General features: G+C 54.4%; 1 protein-coding gene across 14 annotated transcripts; it reads right to left on the bottom strand.

Annotated features, from left to right (window-relative positions):
• Nucleotides 1–453: 453 nt before the first annotated feature.
• On the bottom strand, nucleotides 454–13260 carry IRF5 (interferon regulatory factor 5). 14 transcript variants are annotated; one of them, XM_066262263.1, is made up of 11 exons: nucleotides 12060–12116; nucleotides 10112–10262; nucleotides 7718–7840; nucleotides 6868–7074; nucleotides 3832–4021; nucleotides 3355–3419; nucleotides 2854–2887; nucleotides 2437–2679; nucleotides 1794–2186; nucleotides 1586–1704; nucleotides 454–1298 (listed from the first exon to the last, which is right to left on the bottom strand). In XM_066262263.1, the coding sequence occupies exons 4-11, from the start codon at nucleotides 7060–7062 to the stop codon at nucleotides 1068–1070; spliced, it is 1470 nt and encodes a 489-aa protein (XP_066118360.1). In that variant the 5' UTR covers nucleotides 7063–7074; nucleotides 7718–7840; nucleotides 10112–10262; nucleotides 12060–12116; the 3' UTR covers nucleotides 454–1067. The 14 variants fall into 14 exon arrangements, with proteins under 14 accessions (XP_066118360.1, XP_066118363.1, XP_066118366.1 ...); XM_066262266.1 differs by having other exon boundaries at nucleotides 7718–7809; XM_066262269.1 differs by having other exon boundaries at nucleotides 7718–7801.
• Between the last annotated feature and the right edge of the window lie 2032 nt (nucleotides 13261–15292).

Genomic DNA, 15292 nt, shown 5'->3' with positions numbered 1-15292 from the left:
AAAAAAACATTTTGTAACTAAAAAAAAAGATAACAAAATTGTTCAGACCAGAATATTACATCTATGGGCCAGACTCAAACAATGAACTCCCAATTTGTATGCATTGTCCTAATATATTTAAAAACAGGATTATGCATGAGGATGACATTGTAATGGTCCCAGCCCTTTTTCACCGTTTCTTGTGGGAAAATGGACTTGGGCAGGATTTTAGGTTCTGCACACATGTAAAAACCCACGCCCTTTGCTTAGCTGGCTTCCTCCTGGAAAGCGGCCAGCCAGGTGAAGGCCCCTCTGACTCATCAACCTGGAAGGCAGGCCCTCCCTGAGTCAAGGGCCCCAGAGATGGAGGGCAGGTGCTGGCAGAGAGGGCCAGCTGGCGTCAGACATAGGGTCTGTTAAGAGCAGCATGGAAGGAAGCAAGTGGTACTGGAAAAAAGTAAAGAAATAGCTGAGCCTGTTTTTAACATTTATTAATCCAAAAATACATAAAATTCCACTTTCTACCCCAGGTTCTTGGACTGTCAAGAAAGGAGGTAGCTTCCAGCCTTAAGTATCTGCTATAATACCTAAGTGCCCATGTCTATCTCAGGAAGGAGAAAGATGAGGAAGTGAGGCTCAAACTAGGGAACCCCCAAATCAGGCCATGCCCTGCTGAGGCCTGCCGGGGGGGCCTGGCACAGAGCACTAGGCTTTCTGCCGGAGGAAATGGGGGCACTCTGGGGTGATCTCTGTACAATGAGACCCCGACTCTGGGGGGAGGGCATTTTCTGCTCACCAGTGTTGATGACTGAACTACAGAGCCATCAGACCAGAGCTAGCAGAGAAGAGGTCTGTCCCGAAGACGGAGCCCCAGAGCAAAACTGACTTCCAGCTTCCCTCAGCTTCTGCAGGAAGAACCTGGGACTCGGGCCTCTCTTCCCTCTCCTTCTTGGCTCAAATCCACTTCCAGGAGACCCAGAGACAGGGCCCTGCACCAGGCAGGTGCCCACGGGAGCCGTCCCACCTGCACGTTGTCAGTCTGCACAGCCAGCCTCCCAGAGAGCCTGTTCCAGTCACTATCTGCAGCCTCATTGCATGCCTGCTGGGTGCATCGGCCAGGGCCCCTGGCCAGCAGGAGGGGCCTGGGCCACAGGCTGCATCTGTTGCTGGGACTGCCAGATGTGATGGAGCTCCTTGAACTGTTCCACCATGTGGTCTTTAAGGTCCGGGTTTGAGATCTGTAGCCGGATGCTATCAGCCGACCAGGAAAGTTCCCCTGAGAACATCTCCAGCAACAAGCGAGCTGCTACGGGAACCACCTGGGAGCAAAGAGAACGGGGTTCAATAGGGCTGTCAAATCCAGTTGTGTGCAGAGACATCCACCAAGGGACAGGAAGTGGACTGCATCCTCCAGGAAAAGGGGGCACCAATTTCTACTTTGTACAGAGGCTATTTGTGTGTGGGCAGCCCTGGGCCTTGATGAACTCTGGCCACCAAGTTCACACTGCCCAGAGAGCCTTGAGCCACCACCATGGACAAGGGCTTGTCTCAGGTTTCCCCAGAATTCAAGCCAAAGCAGAGGTAGGGGCTCGGGAGATAGAGGTACCTGTACAGTGATGAGCTTCTTCTCTCGGGGTTTGCGGTCAGGCCACTCCTCCCCAAAGCAGAAGAAGATTTCAAATGGCGGTGGGGTGTTGGTCTGACCCTTCTGGAACAGGATAAGCTCTGCAGTGAGGACAAGACCCATAGTCAGAGGCTAGAACCGTGCCCCTGGACGAGAGGAGGCCAGGAGGAACACGATGTGGGGTCCTCACCATTGAGGAAATGCTCCAGGCTGAAGAGCTTGGTCTTGACCTCCCGCTGGATGGGGTTGGGGTGCGAGCTGAGAGCTGAGGCGCAGGGCCCACTCCAGAACACCTTGCACTGGCACAGGCGGATGGCGTACAGATCCTGGCCTTGTAGCTGGAGGATGAGCCCGCGGTCCAGGACATCCAGCAGCTGGTTTGTGTAGAAGCGCTGCTTCTCGCTGGGGATGTCCTCGGGGCTGGGGAAGCGCACCTGGTCCAGGCTCACGGGGCCGAAGAGCTCTACCTGCTCCTGGGTGGCCTCCAGCTGGCTATAGAAGAGCCGGCAGCCATGGGGGTTGCTGATGGTGAGAGCACGGGGTGGCCGCCCCCGGTACTGGAACTTGATCTCCAAGTCAGTAACTGTGGGACAGAGAGGGGGTAGGACAGCCTGGTCTGTGAGCCCCGCCCCTCCCCATTCTGCAACCCACTGACTTCCTCTGCCCAGCTGCTAGTCCATCTTGTCATTTCTCCCACTTACTTCCCCCCACCCAGGGAGGGACTGGCATGGGCATCTCTGTTTTTTTCATTGCCATCCTCCAGCCTCTTGGCAAACCAACCCCCAGCACTGCTTTCCCCGCCCAGCCCAGCCCACCCGCCTAGGGGTCCTTACGAGGCAGCATGTGGGGGCTGATCAGCAGATCGGGCAGGAGCTGTTCTGGCCCGGGCTGCAGGTTTGGCAGGACCTCAGGGAGAAACTGCCCAAAGGCAGCAGGGTTGCCAGGGGCAGGGCGCAGGAGTCTGGGGTCTGGAGCAGGGGGGCCCACCTCCCCAGGCGGCTGGAGATCGGGTGGCCACTTGACGTCCTCTTTGGGTAAGGAATAGGGTGCCATGGGGGGACCAGGCTGCACTGCTTCTATGGGGGTCGGGAGAACAGAGTTCTAATGCCACTTCTAGGAACTGTATCCCAGGCCCCCTACTCCCAGCACTGGGCCTCCCCTCCACCAGCCTCCCCTCAGCCCCCAGGTACCAAGGGTACCTGCAGCTTCTCCTTATACGAGGCCCCCAACCATACCACCTCCCGCCCCACCTGTGAGGCTCAGGCCTGGTAACATCCTCTGGAGCTGAAGTGAAGACACAGGCAAAGGAGGAGGGAAGAGGCCAGAGAGAGAGAAGAGAGGACAGGTTATTAAACTGATCTGATGCTAAAGAAATAACATATGAGAAGCGCAAGGTAATTTCCTGGCTTCAGTTTAGCGGAGGCCAGACCCTGCCTCCAGCCCCACCTCTGCCACCCAGGCAGGCCAGGGAGCCCTCTGTGCCTCAGTTTCTCCATCTTCCTTCTGAACAGGTATAGTATCTACTAAGCCTCAACTGCTGTGAGGGTCAGACAGTCAGACAATGTATGAGCACATTTTTGTACCAACCAAGCCCTGGGGGGTTCAAGGTGGTGACTTTATTTCTATGCTCAGAATCCCCAAGAGGAAACTCCAAGCAGAGCTACAGGAAGAGCAGCAGAGGAGGGCAGCAGAGCGCCCCCACCAGGCCCGCCACGGCAGGGCAGGCAGACGCTGGGAGAAGGCCTGCTCACCTCTTCTTCTTCCTCCTCCTCCTCCTCCCCTGGACCACAAGTGTAGTCCTCACTGGGCTGTGACTCTGCAGATGGAAGGAGAGGAAAGAAATGCAGGAAGGGGGTCAGTGGGGAAGGAAGAGGAAAGCCACTGAGGCCCCATGTGGCAGCTCCTGCTGTGGCTTCTCCCTTGCCCAGAGCTGCCCAAACACAGAGGTGCAGGGTCACCCAGCCGTCAGGAATCAGTAGGGACCTCCCTGACCCCATAACATTCAGCTCCCTGGGCCACCAAGAGCCAATAACAAGGGCTAGCTGGAAATGACATAGTGGCCGTGACCCATGCCAAGCCATTCCTGGCCCCACAAACAGCCCATCCCTGGCAACTCCTGGAAGCCCTGGGTGTTAGGACCGAGCATGTGCCCGACCATTGCACCACAAAGGGCCCTGGGCCTTCCTGTGCAGCCTCCTAGGTGGCCCGCACAGGGCCAGGCATGATACCTGCAGGAGCAGGGCCGTTGGAGCAGACCTCATAGATCTTGTAGGGCTGAGGCGGCATGTCCCGGGGCCCATCGTAGATGAGGCGGAAGTCTCGGCTCTTGTTAAGGGCACAGCGCAGATTGGCCTTCCACTTGGCTGGATCGGCCTCGTCCACCCCCTCTGTGTACTTCCCCGTCTCCTTGGCCCAGGCCTGGGACAGGAAGAGAAGACAGGCCATCATAGAGAACTTCACACCTCACCAACGCCTAGTCCCCCCTGGCTGATGGGAGCAGAGGTTGTGCTGGGAGACCTTCAAAGCATACTGAGCTCCTCTGCAGGGTGAGAGATATGGTGCCAGTCCTTCCCGGCCCTCAGGGCTCCAATGGGCTACAGAAAACCAAGGAGCCGTGAAGGGCACTGCATTCGCTGCTCCTGAAGTGTAAATAGGTACAACCTCTGAGGATGGTGTGACATGGTGGATGAGAGTGTGGCATCTGGAGTGGGACTCAGTTTGAATCTGGGAACCACCACCCACCAGTTGTGTGCCAGGAGCATGTCACTTTGTCTTTGCTTTGGTCTCCCCATCATAGTGCCCACCTCACAGGGTGGCTGTGAAGACTCAAGGGCCCATAAAGCTCTCTGAACTAACTGTGCCTGCGCTTAGCATGGGCTCTGTCCACTTTGATTGTTGGGGGTCACTATTTTGGAGAACAATTTGGCTGATATCAAGATTTCAAATGCTTCTACCCTTTAACCCAGCTTCTACCCTAAAACCCAGGGGATTTACCCTACAGGTACAGAAGCATCCACACAGAATTCTGCATGGGCTAGGTTATTCATTGCAGCACTGTTTGCAAAGGCGAAAGGCCCAAAACAACCCAGATGTCCATCAATGGGGTCTGGTTAAATTATGGCCAATCCTAACTATGGAATACTGGGTAACAAGGGGCGGAGAGGAAGCTTTTGATATACTGACATATTGTGATCTTTAAGAAACATGAAGTACAGCCCTAGGCCGGTAGCTCAGTTGGTTAGTGCTGTCCCAGTAACCAAGGTTGTGCCAAGGTGTGGGTTTGATCCCCAGTGAGGGCACATACAAGACTGAACCAATGAATGCATAAATAAGTGGAACAACAAATCTATGTCTCTCTCTCTCCTTTCTTCTCTCTCTCTAAAATCAATCAAAAGAAAGAAAGAGAGAAGGAAGGAAGGAAGGAAGGAAGGAAGGAAGGAAGGAAGGAAGGAAGGAAGGAAGGAAGGAAGGAAGGAAGGAAGGAGGTACAGGAGAATATGCCTATACATCTATCATTTTGTGAAAAGTTGGGGAAAGTATAAGTACATATTTGCTTGAATACACACAAAAATCTCTAAGGAAAGGTAAAGAAGAAAGTGATAATACTAATTGCCTCTAGGGAGGAGGTGGGTGGCTGGGAATAGATAGGGGTAGGAAGACCTTTTGCTGTAAACCACTTTACACTTTTTTTTTTCCCTGAAGCTGGAAACGGGGAGGCAGTCAGACAGACTCCCACATGCACCTGACTGGGATCCACCTGGCATGCCCACCAGGGGGCGATGCTCTGCCCATCAGAGGCGTCTTGCAACCAGAGCCATTCTAGCACCTGAGGCAGAGGCCATGGAGCCATCCTTAGCACCCGGGCCAACTTTGCTCCAATGGAGCCTTGGCTGCAGGAGGGGAAGAGAGAGACAGAGAGGAAGGAGAGGGGGAGGGGTGGAGAAGCAGATGGGCGCTTCTCCTGTGTACCCTGGCCGGGAATCGAACCCGGGACTTCCACATGCCAGGCCGACGCTCTACCACTGAGCCAACCGGCCAGGGCCCATTTTACACTTTTTTACGCTATTCAAAAATATGAAATGGATTTGAAAAGAACCTTGAAATAACAAGTGCAATGACTAAGAAATACATATCCAAAACTTTAAAAGTAAGCATTCTCTTGCCCTGGCCGGGTAGCTCAGTTAGTTGGAGAACCCTCCCAATATGCCAAGGTGGTGGGTTGGATTTCGGGTCAGGGTACATGCAAGAAATCAACCAATAAATGTATAAACAAGCAAAAACAACAAATTGATGTCTATCTCTCCCCCCTTCCTCTTTCTCTAAAATCAATAAATAAAATTTTTAAAAATTAAAAAATAACATAAAAATAAGCATTCTCTTTGACTCAGCAACATTTAATCCTAGGAACTAACCCCAAAGAAAATCATTTAAGGTATACAACAGGTAAGATTTTAGAGGAGGTATCCGGCAATGTGGTCTTCAACACTGAAACACTGAAAGCAACTTGAAGTGTCTGAACCCTGGGATTGGGTGACTAAACTGTGCTAAAACATCCCCAGCGGAACCTTTGCTGGCCCCTGGAGGTGAGGAGGCCTGTGTTGGAGGGAAAAGCTGGTCCTGATGTTGGGTGCAAACGTTACAAAACAGAATACCAAAACCCTGGCTTGCCTGGTCAAGGCACATATGGGAGTTGATGCTTCCAGCTCCTCCCCCCTGTCTCTCTCTCCTCTCTGTCTCTCTCTCTCCTCTCTAAAATGAATAAATAAAAGTAAAAAATAAAATAAAAAAAGAACTTAAAAAAAAAACAAAACAGAATACATAGTCTGATTCTATATTTGCATTTTATATATGCACTTATGCAGAAAACTGAAAATATAAACACACAATAGTCACATAGTCACCTCCTGGTGTTACAATTACACCAAACATGCACATTACATGTACTCACCTCCTGGTGTTACACTTACAGCAAACATGCGCATTACATGTACTTGTGTGGAGTGAGGGTGAGACAAGAACAAGGAGGAAGAGAAGGAGCTACAGGAAGGTCTCCTGGGGGCCCGGCAGTCCCCACCTTGTTCTGGGGATCAGGTTAGAAAGGTATACCCTGTGGTTGTGCCTGTGACCCCTCAGTCCAGGCCTGGAGTCACCTTCAGAAAGGCAGCTGGGGGAGTGGCTAGTATGAGATGCAGCAGGGGGGGGGGGGGCTCCTCTTCTGGAGGGGGTGCCTCAGAGGCCCAGGCAGCCTCCCATTTGGGGCTTACCTTAAAGATGGTGTTATCTCCGTCTTGACTGGGGCCGTGCCTCGTGGCATGGCGCCAGGGGATGTAGAAGAACTTCCTTTCCCCATTGACCCACTGAAGCCCTGGGAACTGGCAGCTGTTCACCTGGGCCACCAGCCAGGGCTTCAGCCGCACGCGGCGGGGCGGAGGGGCGGCCCCCGTGACAGGCTGGTTCATGGCAAAGGGGTCCTGCAGGAGGAAGCCAGAGGGGAAGCATCAGTCAGTTGCTGCCAACTGCTCCTTTGGCAGAGGGACATGGGGGCACTCAGGGAGCCCAGCCATGGCCATGAGGACTTCCCCTTCCTCCCAGCACTGGGACCTGGAGTCTCTCTGGTTCACCCAGGTGCTCAAAGCCAGTTCCCTTTCCAGCTAACAGCTTTCTTGTCACAGGGTCCCTGCATCTGTGCTGTGTTTGAAGGGAAAGGAAGGAGGGGTCACACTACAGTGGAGGCCCCAACCCAGACGCCCTTTACCATATAGGATATCACTTCCCCAGCTGCCATGAGGCCACAAGGCCGGCACAGCACGGATGGACGCCCAGAGCTGCCCATCTCCAAACCTGCCCTGGCTGCCTCCCTCCAGGATGGGCCCATGCGTCCCCTGGAGAGACAGCCCACAGTGAATGACGGACACACAGGGAGAGAGGCCGGTCCCCTTGCTTCAGCCTGGCGCTCCTGCGTCCCAAGCTCCCTGAGGGGCCAGGCTGAGGCCAGCCTCCAGCAGGTTCCCAGTCCCTGCCCAGCTTCTCCTTGCCCCGCCCTGCTCCTCCCCCCTCCCCCTCCTCCCCCACTAACCCGCTTTCTAGGAAACCTGGCCCAAGAAGCAGGCAGACCTGCGAATGGAGTGGGGGTTGCACGCCCAGTCTTCAGCACTTCCTTTCTTCCTCAGTGTTCCTCAGGGATCGAGCTTCCCCCACCTGGACATCTTGAGAGAAAGCCCGTCAGCCTACTGTCTCCTGCATCACCAAGACAGTGGCCACCAGACTTAGATATCCTATCCTTGTCAAGCTATCAGATTCCTAGATTGGTTCCTCCCTTCCAGTCTAGGGCAATTAGTAAACGCCTAACGTTTGCCAGGCCCCCTGGCTCCCTGGTGCCCAGAGCTCGGAGAACTAAAGAGACAAGGTTTAATGGTGGCCCATGCGCAGGGGGCCAGTGCCACATCCTGGACCAGTCTCTGCCTCCCTAGTCAGAAGACAACTGGCCACAGGGAACCCATGCCTCCTACCCTCGACCTGCCAGTCTCTCTCCAGACCCAGGACCTGAAACTTCTCTTCACTGTCCTGAGCCCCTTCCAGGCCCGCTCCATGCTGGGTGGTTTCTCTCCTGTCTTTGCCCTTAACCTGTGAGCCCAGAATCTGAGGCAGAAAAGAGGTCATAACTCAGAGGGGAGTCTGTCAATAGGCAAGTAAGGAGCAAAGGGCTGAGCAGGATTGGCAAGCAGGCTGCCTCCATCCAGGGCCCTAGTTTCTGAGCACACCTGAGTAGGTGGGTGTGCCTGTGTGTGTGAAAGGGCACACGCTGCCCCTGGACCATGCTTCTCTCCTTGGTACCTCCATCCCCTAAGAAGACCCTCCACACGTAAGGAGAGCGGTTATGATGATGAGGGTGGCATAAGGATGGGTATGGGGGGCATTCCCAGAGGCCATGCTGCCTAGAACAAGGGTGATGGGCAGACAGGTGCCAACACTTGCTCTGTGAGGTGAGTATGCCCGTTCTCACACTCACTCTCTGTAAAAGCACGGGTGGCCCTGAACTCCATTTGTTGAGATGAGTGGTTTGGGGCTCTTACTCAGCCTTATACTGAACCCACCCCCCATCTTGTTTACCTTCTGAGTGAGTGGCAAACTCCTCAGTGATCTCTCCAGTTTTTTCCTTCTTCCACACACTCTCCCCAGCCCAGAACCCTGCTGTTCGCTGGACCCAAGTAGGACTTAAGAATACCAGCCAACTGCCTGACCAGGCGGCGGCGCAGTGGATAGAGCGTCGGACTGTGGGATGCAGAGGACCCAGGTTCGAGACCCCAAGGTCGCCAGCTTGAGTGAGGGCTCATTTGGTTTGAGCAAAAGCTCACCAGCTTGAGCTCAAGGTCGCTGGCTCCAGCAAGGGGTTACTCGGTCTGCTGAAGGCCCACGGTCAAGGTACGTATAAGAAAGCAATCAATGAACAATTAAGGAGTTGCAACAGGCAACAAAAAACTAATGATTGATGCTTCTCATCTCTTCGTTCCTGTCTGTCCCTGTCTATCCCTCTCTCTGACTCTCTCTGTCTCTGTAAAAAAAAAAAACAACAACAACAAAAAAACCCAGCCAACTGACATACCCCAGAGGCAGGAAGCATTCTGTCCTCCAGCTGCCTCCCCCCACCAGTCCCCCCTCTGGCCAGGATTCTCCTCTGATCAGAGAACAAGAGAGCTAGACCAGGCCCAGGAGGAAGTCTGCTGGGGTCCGAGGCAGGCAGGCAAGAATGGCTGAAGGAAATGGGGCCTCTGGGCTGGTGAAGTGAACACTCCATAGGCTGGGGATGAGAACTAATCTTAATATTTGGGGTAACACTGTGCACCAAGGGACTAGGTTTTGAGTCAAAACCAGGACAGCCTCAAGCTGAAGAATTTTCTAACAGCTAACACCATCCAACCGAGGCCAAGGCCAGGCTGCTGCCTGGATGTACTCAAGCCCTAGTGGGCTTCCTGGCATGCCTGGGTAGGAGGCTGACTCCCCTCTGTTGTTGGCCTTGGAGCACTGAGCCTCAGTTTCCCCTGAAATTCCCTGCCCAGTACCTTTTTGGGTTGTAGCTGCTAAGTGCCACCTGCCATCTCCTGCTAAGACATCTCCATCTGCAGGCCTCTTCTCACAGCAGTACCCAGCTCCAGGCTGGGCCAAGGAGGGGGGAGCACTCCCAGCCCTGCCCTCAGGCCTCAGAAGACTGGTGGCTCAGTTCCCCTTTCCATACCAGCCTCCACCCAGCACCAGGGGAAATGAAAGTGGCCAGACAGGACAACTCAGAAACCTGACTCACTGGAGCTGGGGGAGGGAGCGATGTGGACAGAAATTCTCATTTGGGTCCCCCAGACCAAATTCTCAATCTCTCATCCCATCTCTTACCCCCCAACCCCCAAGCCTGCTGGCTGGTGGCCACTGTACATTTAATGTGGTTCATAGCATTGTCCCCCCCACACACACACACACAAAAAGGCTTTGGTCCTGGAATAGAGGGGCAATAGTCACCAGTGTTAAGCAATTCCAGCTAAGTGAAGGTGGACAGAAGAAAGCTCTGTCGACACAGAGGGAAGGCAGACTTCCCGATGCCCCCCTCACACACACACACACACACAAGGTTGGCCTGCAGTTGTGCCAGGGGTGGTGCAGCTGGGAGGGCCTAAAGGGCAAGGAGGAAGTCGGGTTGAGTCCCCCCACTGCCTGGCCCCGCCCAGCATTGCTGTTCAATACAAAGATTTGGAAATTAGAACTCTGGCCTCGAGTCAGAAATGTACAGCCCCTCCAGGCAGCCTAGGCAGGGGCTACGGAAAGGGATTCCCACAATAAGCCAGGCAGAACCAAGGAAGGGTCTTCAGCCTCAGGGGTTCTTGCCTGCAGCCAGGTGCACTAGAGCCAGGCTCAGTGTCAGTTTCCCAAGGAGGCTTCCTCTGGGAAGGCTTAGATCTGATTCAGATCATCCGAGTGCCAATGTCTGTTCTCCATCCCTACTTTCCCTTCAGATAGAAGCAGTTGTGCGATTTCCCAGGGAGCCCCAGCAGCTATAGGGTAGCCCTCAGGAAGTTCTTCCACTGCTGGGAGGACTTGACTTTTCACCAGAGGGCAGCGCTGGCCAGGGGTCTGTTCTGCCTGCCAAGGGTCTGCTGATCAGGTTTGCCATCTCGGGGGTGCAATTTCTGTAGCCTCACTCAGACCCAAGCTTGGGGATTTGAGCCCTGCAAAGTGGGGAGAGAGCAGACTGCAGCAGCATTCATGGAAATGCTAAAGAGGTGCGGGTTGCTCAAGACCTGAGGTAGCCCCCTGTAACTGAAGCATCTAGCCGGCGCAGCCAGGAGCCCCTTTGGAGAGGGAGAAGCCCCACTATTCACACCAGGGCCCTGAAGTCCCAGGAGCAGCGACCTGAGGCGCCTAAGAGAGGAAGCACTCCCATAGTCGGCAGAGCAGCAAGCCCCATGCCACCTCCGAAGTTTGATTCACATTGTCTTTCCACAAACCCCACACACCAAAGTCAAGGGAGAAGCGGCCTGGGTGGGGGTGTGGGGGGAAGTTTCCTGCGCACCAGAGGGACCCTAAATCTCATCCCCTCTAGGTGGGTTGTCTACACCCCAAGACTGGGGGTGGGGGCCGGGTAGCAGATGTGGCAGAAAGAAGCCTCTCTTGGCCTCCTCCCAGGGACCGGGTGGGGGAAGGCCGAGGCGCAGGGGGAAACCCCAAAGTCGGGCCTTTAGATAAGAAAGGGTGTTTTCCCAGGACCTCCCTCGACTTGCTAGGAGCCCCAGCGCCCCGGGCCGGTAGTCACGGGGAGGTCCCGAACCCTGCCTCTGGCCCTACTGCCCTCTTCCCCCAAAGACCCTCTAGCTTCCTTCATCGTCCGCCTGCGTCCTTTCTGCTCCTGGCTATTTATCCCCATTCTGGGCGCGCAGGAGTCCAAGCCAGACCCCACCCTACGGCTGGGACCGCCCCGTAGGATCCGCCCTAGTCGGATTGCCCGGGGGGCCACCCTCGGGGAGCTGGCTCAGGGTCTCTCAGACTGCGTTTCCCGCGGCAGGGGGCGGGGGGCGCGGGCGACCCCGTCCTCTTCCCCACCCTCCCGTGTCCAAGGTGTTGGCGAGGCCAGGAAAGTCCTTCCATTCGCGTCCCGGGTGCCGGTCCCGGAAATCCCATCTAACCATCTAACTCGCCATCTAACCGTATCACTGCCACACTAGTCTCTTTCCTCCACTTTGAGGCTCTTAATTGTTTCGTTTTTAAAAGAGGGAAGGACGTAAAGGAACTAGTCCTAGAAGTACTGCGCCTCATGGTCCTTCTCTACTGGGAGGGTCAGCGCCTCCTTTCCTCCGCCACGAGTCAAAGGACAGCGCGCCTCTACCTGACACCATCTTCCCACATTCTCTGCCCTAATTCCTGCCATTGGCCTTAAGATCCTGGAGGATGAACCCTTTAAAACTCATCCCCTTACCCGAAAGGGTGAGGCGTACACGGCGGAGCGCACAGAACGGGGAAGCGGGGTTTGCCCATTCACGGTCCAGGCCAGAACTCCTGCCGGGCGCCCGGGGGCTTCCCATCCATCCTTGGCGAAGCGAGACGGAGGGAGAGAAGCCGCAGAGCGGGCGCCCCTGGCAGCGGGGCCGACTCCGCCGCCGAGCCGCCGGGCTCCCCGGGCGCCTGCAGGACGAAGGCCGGGGCACCCTGTGCTGACTGGGCCGTGGGAGACACCCAGGAGGCCGCCAGACCCGCGAGGCGCGCCCTGCGCTAGGCGCTCACCTGGGCTCCGGCGCCAAGCGAGCCGGACGCGGACGCTCCCCGACTCCCGCCCCGCTCCAGTCCTCCTCCCGCCCGGACAGGTGCCCCGCGGGTGCGGAGAGGAGCGCGCGGCGGCCGGGATCTACCTGTCAGCGGTGCGCCCGCGTGGCTGCGCCCGGCAGTACCGGCCGGGCGGCTGGGACGACTGCGCTCCCCGGAGCTGCGCCTCCCGCCCTCCAGCCCGCCCGGCACTTCCGCGTCGTCCACCCCCGCCCCTGGGCCGTGGCCACAGAACCTCCGTGCGCGGGCAGCGCCCAGCCCTGCCCCACGGAGCCACTCTGGTGCCCCCGCACTGACCCAGCGGCCGCGGGCCGGGCCCCTCTCCAGCCCAGCCCTCTTACCAGACGCCACGTGGAGGCCTGGACCCCCAACTGGGGTCCTTAGGCAATCTGGATCCACAAAATAGTCATTCGACAGCCCCAGGTCCCCACCCCACCTCACCCCGCTGCGGTGCTCAGGCCCGGGAGCTGCCTCAGCCCGCGTCCTCGGGGGCTCTAGGTCAGTGCAGACACAGGCCATCAACCGAACCACGTCCGAGGGTGCGGTGGCGCGGCGGGTGGATAGTCCCGGCCCGCGCCCCACCCGCCTGCACACCTTTCAAGGGTCACCCCGGCCCCTCCTAGACGTGCCTTCAGAAAGGGATCCTCAGGCTACTCTGCTCCTTTCTAATTCTCAAACCCACACCTGTCCGCCCCAGCTCCTCTTACCTGGTCCCCTTCGGGGCCTCTCAGGGTCGGCGCCAGAGTCGCCTGTCCCGCTCTGAACGCTACATTGACCATCCATCTGCCGTTCAGTACATTTTTCGCTTCCACAAGTGGGCCCCGTTCACCGACCTCAACCTTGACGTGTCTTGTTCCTTCTCATGGGACAGCCATCACTTCAAATTTTGTTTCGGGGTCACCTCCTCTGGAAAGCTTCCCTCCTGGGCCGGGTTCCCCTGCTCCGAAGCTCAGTTGTGGTTTTAAACTCTGCCGCTGGAATCAGCTTATTCAGGAACCACTCCCGTTTGCATTTTTTTTCTATAGTCATTTTCAATAAAAATATTTTCAAAAGAACATTTTCAAGTTAACGGACTAAATTTTAGATAGTAAATAAAACATATAAGTTCTGGAAAGTATTGGTTGCCCTTTAAAGTTATTGGCTGTGTTTTTAATAAATATGATATTAGTCAGCTGATGAATCAGAACCTTGACCTTCCCCGCCCCTCTCCTTCCCTCTAGGAAAACCCGGGTTGTTGGTCTTTGCCCTGATCTGTCTCATCACTCATGAAGTGTTGTCTTTTTCTTCTCTTCTGTCTCTCCCTCTCTCTCTCTCCTACTCCTTGATAAAAAAAAAAATAGAGATAGAAATTATACATAAGTGGCCCTGGTCCTTGGTTCAGTGAATAGAGCCCCCCCCCAGCACCCCCCCCCCCATGAATATCCTGGGTTTGATGTCCTGTCAGGGCACACAGTAGAAAAGCAGCCATCTGCTCCCTTCCCACCCCTTCTCTCCCTTTTCCCTTACTGCAGCCAGTGGCTCGATTTGTTCCAGCATGGCGGGACACTGAGGATAGCTCCTGTTGGAGCACATTAGCCTCAGGCACTAAAAATAGCTCAGTACTGGAGCACTGGCCCAAGACGGGGTTTCTGGGTGGATCCCAGTTAGGGTGTATGCAGGAGTTTGACTCGCTACTTTCCCTCCTTTCATCTTAAAAGAAAAAGAAAAAGAAAAAAAGAATTATACATAAGTATTTTACTATTTGTATCTGCTGAGTATTTCACTATTTTATATTTTTATGTTTATTTTTCTAAAGATTTTATTTATTGAGTTTTAGAGAAAGAGGGAGAGAAAGAGAGGGCAAGAAGCAACAACTCATAGTTGTTTCACTTTAGTTGTTCATTGACTGTGTCTCATATGTGCCTTGGGGTTTCAAACTGGCAACCTCAGGGTCCACATTCTATCTACTGCACCACCACAGGTCATGCTATTTTGTATTTTTAAAATTTAAAGTGTTGATAAGGATCCCTGGCTGGATAGCTCAGTTGATTAGCGCATCAACCAGATTTGTCAAAGTTGTAGATTGATCCCTGGTCAGGACACATGCAAGAAGCAACCAATGAATGCATAAGTCAGTGGAATCAGTGTTTCTGTTTGGCTCTCTCTCTCTAAAAAAATAAAAATAAATAAATAAATAAAAGTGTGGATGGGGGAAAAAGTGTATAGGTAGATTTTTGTGTGTTTTTTCCCTTTAAAAATGAAACTATTGCCTGACCAGGCGGTGGCGCAGTGGATAGAGCATCGGACTGAGATGCCGAGGACCCAGGTTCGAGACCCCGAGGTTGCCAGCTTGAGCGTGGGCTCATCTGGTTTGAGCAAAGCTCACCAGGTTGGACCCAAGGTCGCTGGCTTGAGCAAGGGGTTACTCGGTCTGCTGAAGGCCCACGGTCAAGGCACATATGAGAAAGCAATCGATGAACAACTAAGGTGTCGCAACCAAAAACTGATGATTGATGCTTCTCATCTCTCTCCGTTCTTGTCTGTCTGTCCCTGTCTATCCCTCCCTCTGACTCTGTAAAAAAAAAGAAAAAAAAAGAAACTATTTAATTGATACCCCACAAAATGGGAAACTTTCTCACTGGAGGCTAGTCATTTTTTTTTTTTTTTAAATATTTTATTTATTGATTTTTTAGAGAGAGAGGAGTGAAAGAGAGAGACAGAGAGAGAGAGAAGGGGGAGGAGCAGGAAGCATCAACTCCCATATGTGCCTTGACCAGGCAAGCCCAGGGTTTCGAACCAGCGACCTCAGTGTTCCAGGTCGACGCTTTATCCCACTGCGCCACCACAGGTCATGCCTAGGCTAGTCATTTTTAATAGAAAATATTATTTATTGGACTAGAAAATGTAGCT

Source organism: Saccopteryx bilineata, chromosome 2, assembly GCF_036850765.1.
Source record: "Saccopteryx bilineata isolate mSacBil1 chromosome 2, mSacBil1_pri_phased_curated, whole genome shotgun sequence".
NCBI lineage: Eukaryota > Metazoa > Chordata > Mammalia > Chiroptera > Emballonuridae > Saccopteryx > Saccopteryx bilineata.
The sequence above is the reverse complement of the archived record's forward strand: the minus strand, read 5'-3'. Positions and strand labels throughout refer to the sequence as shown.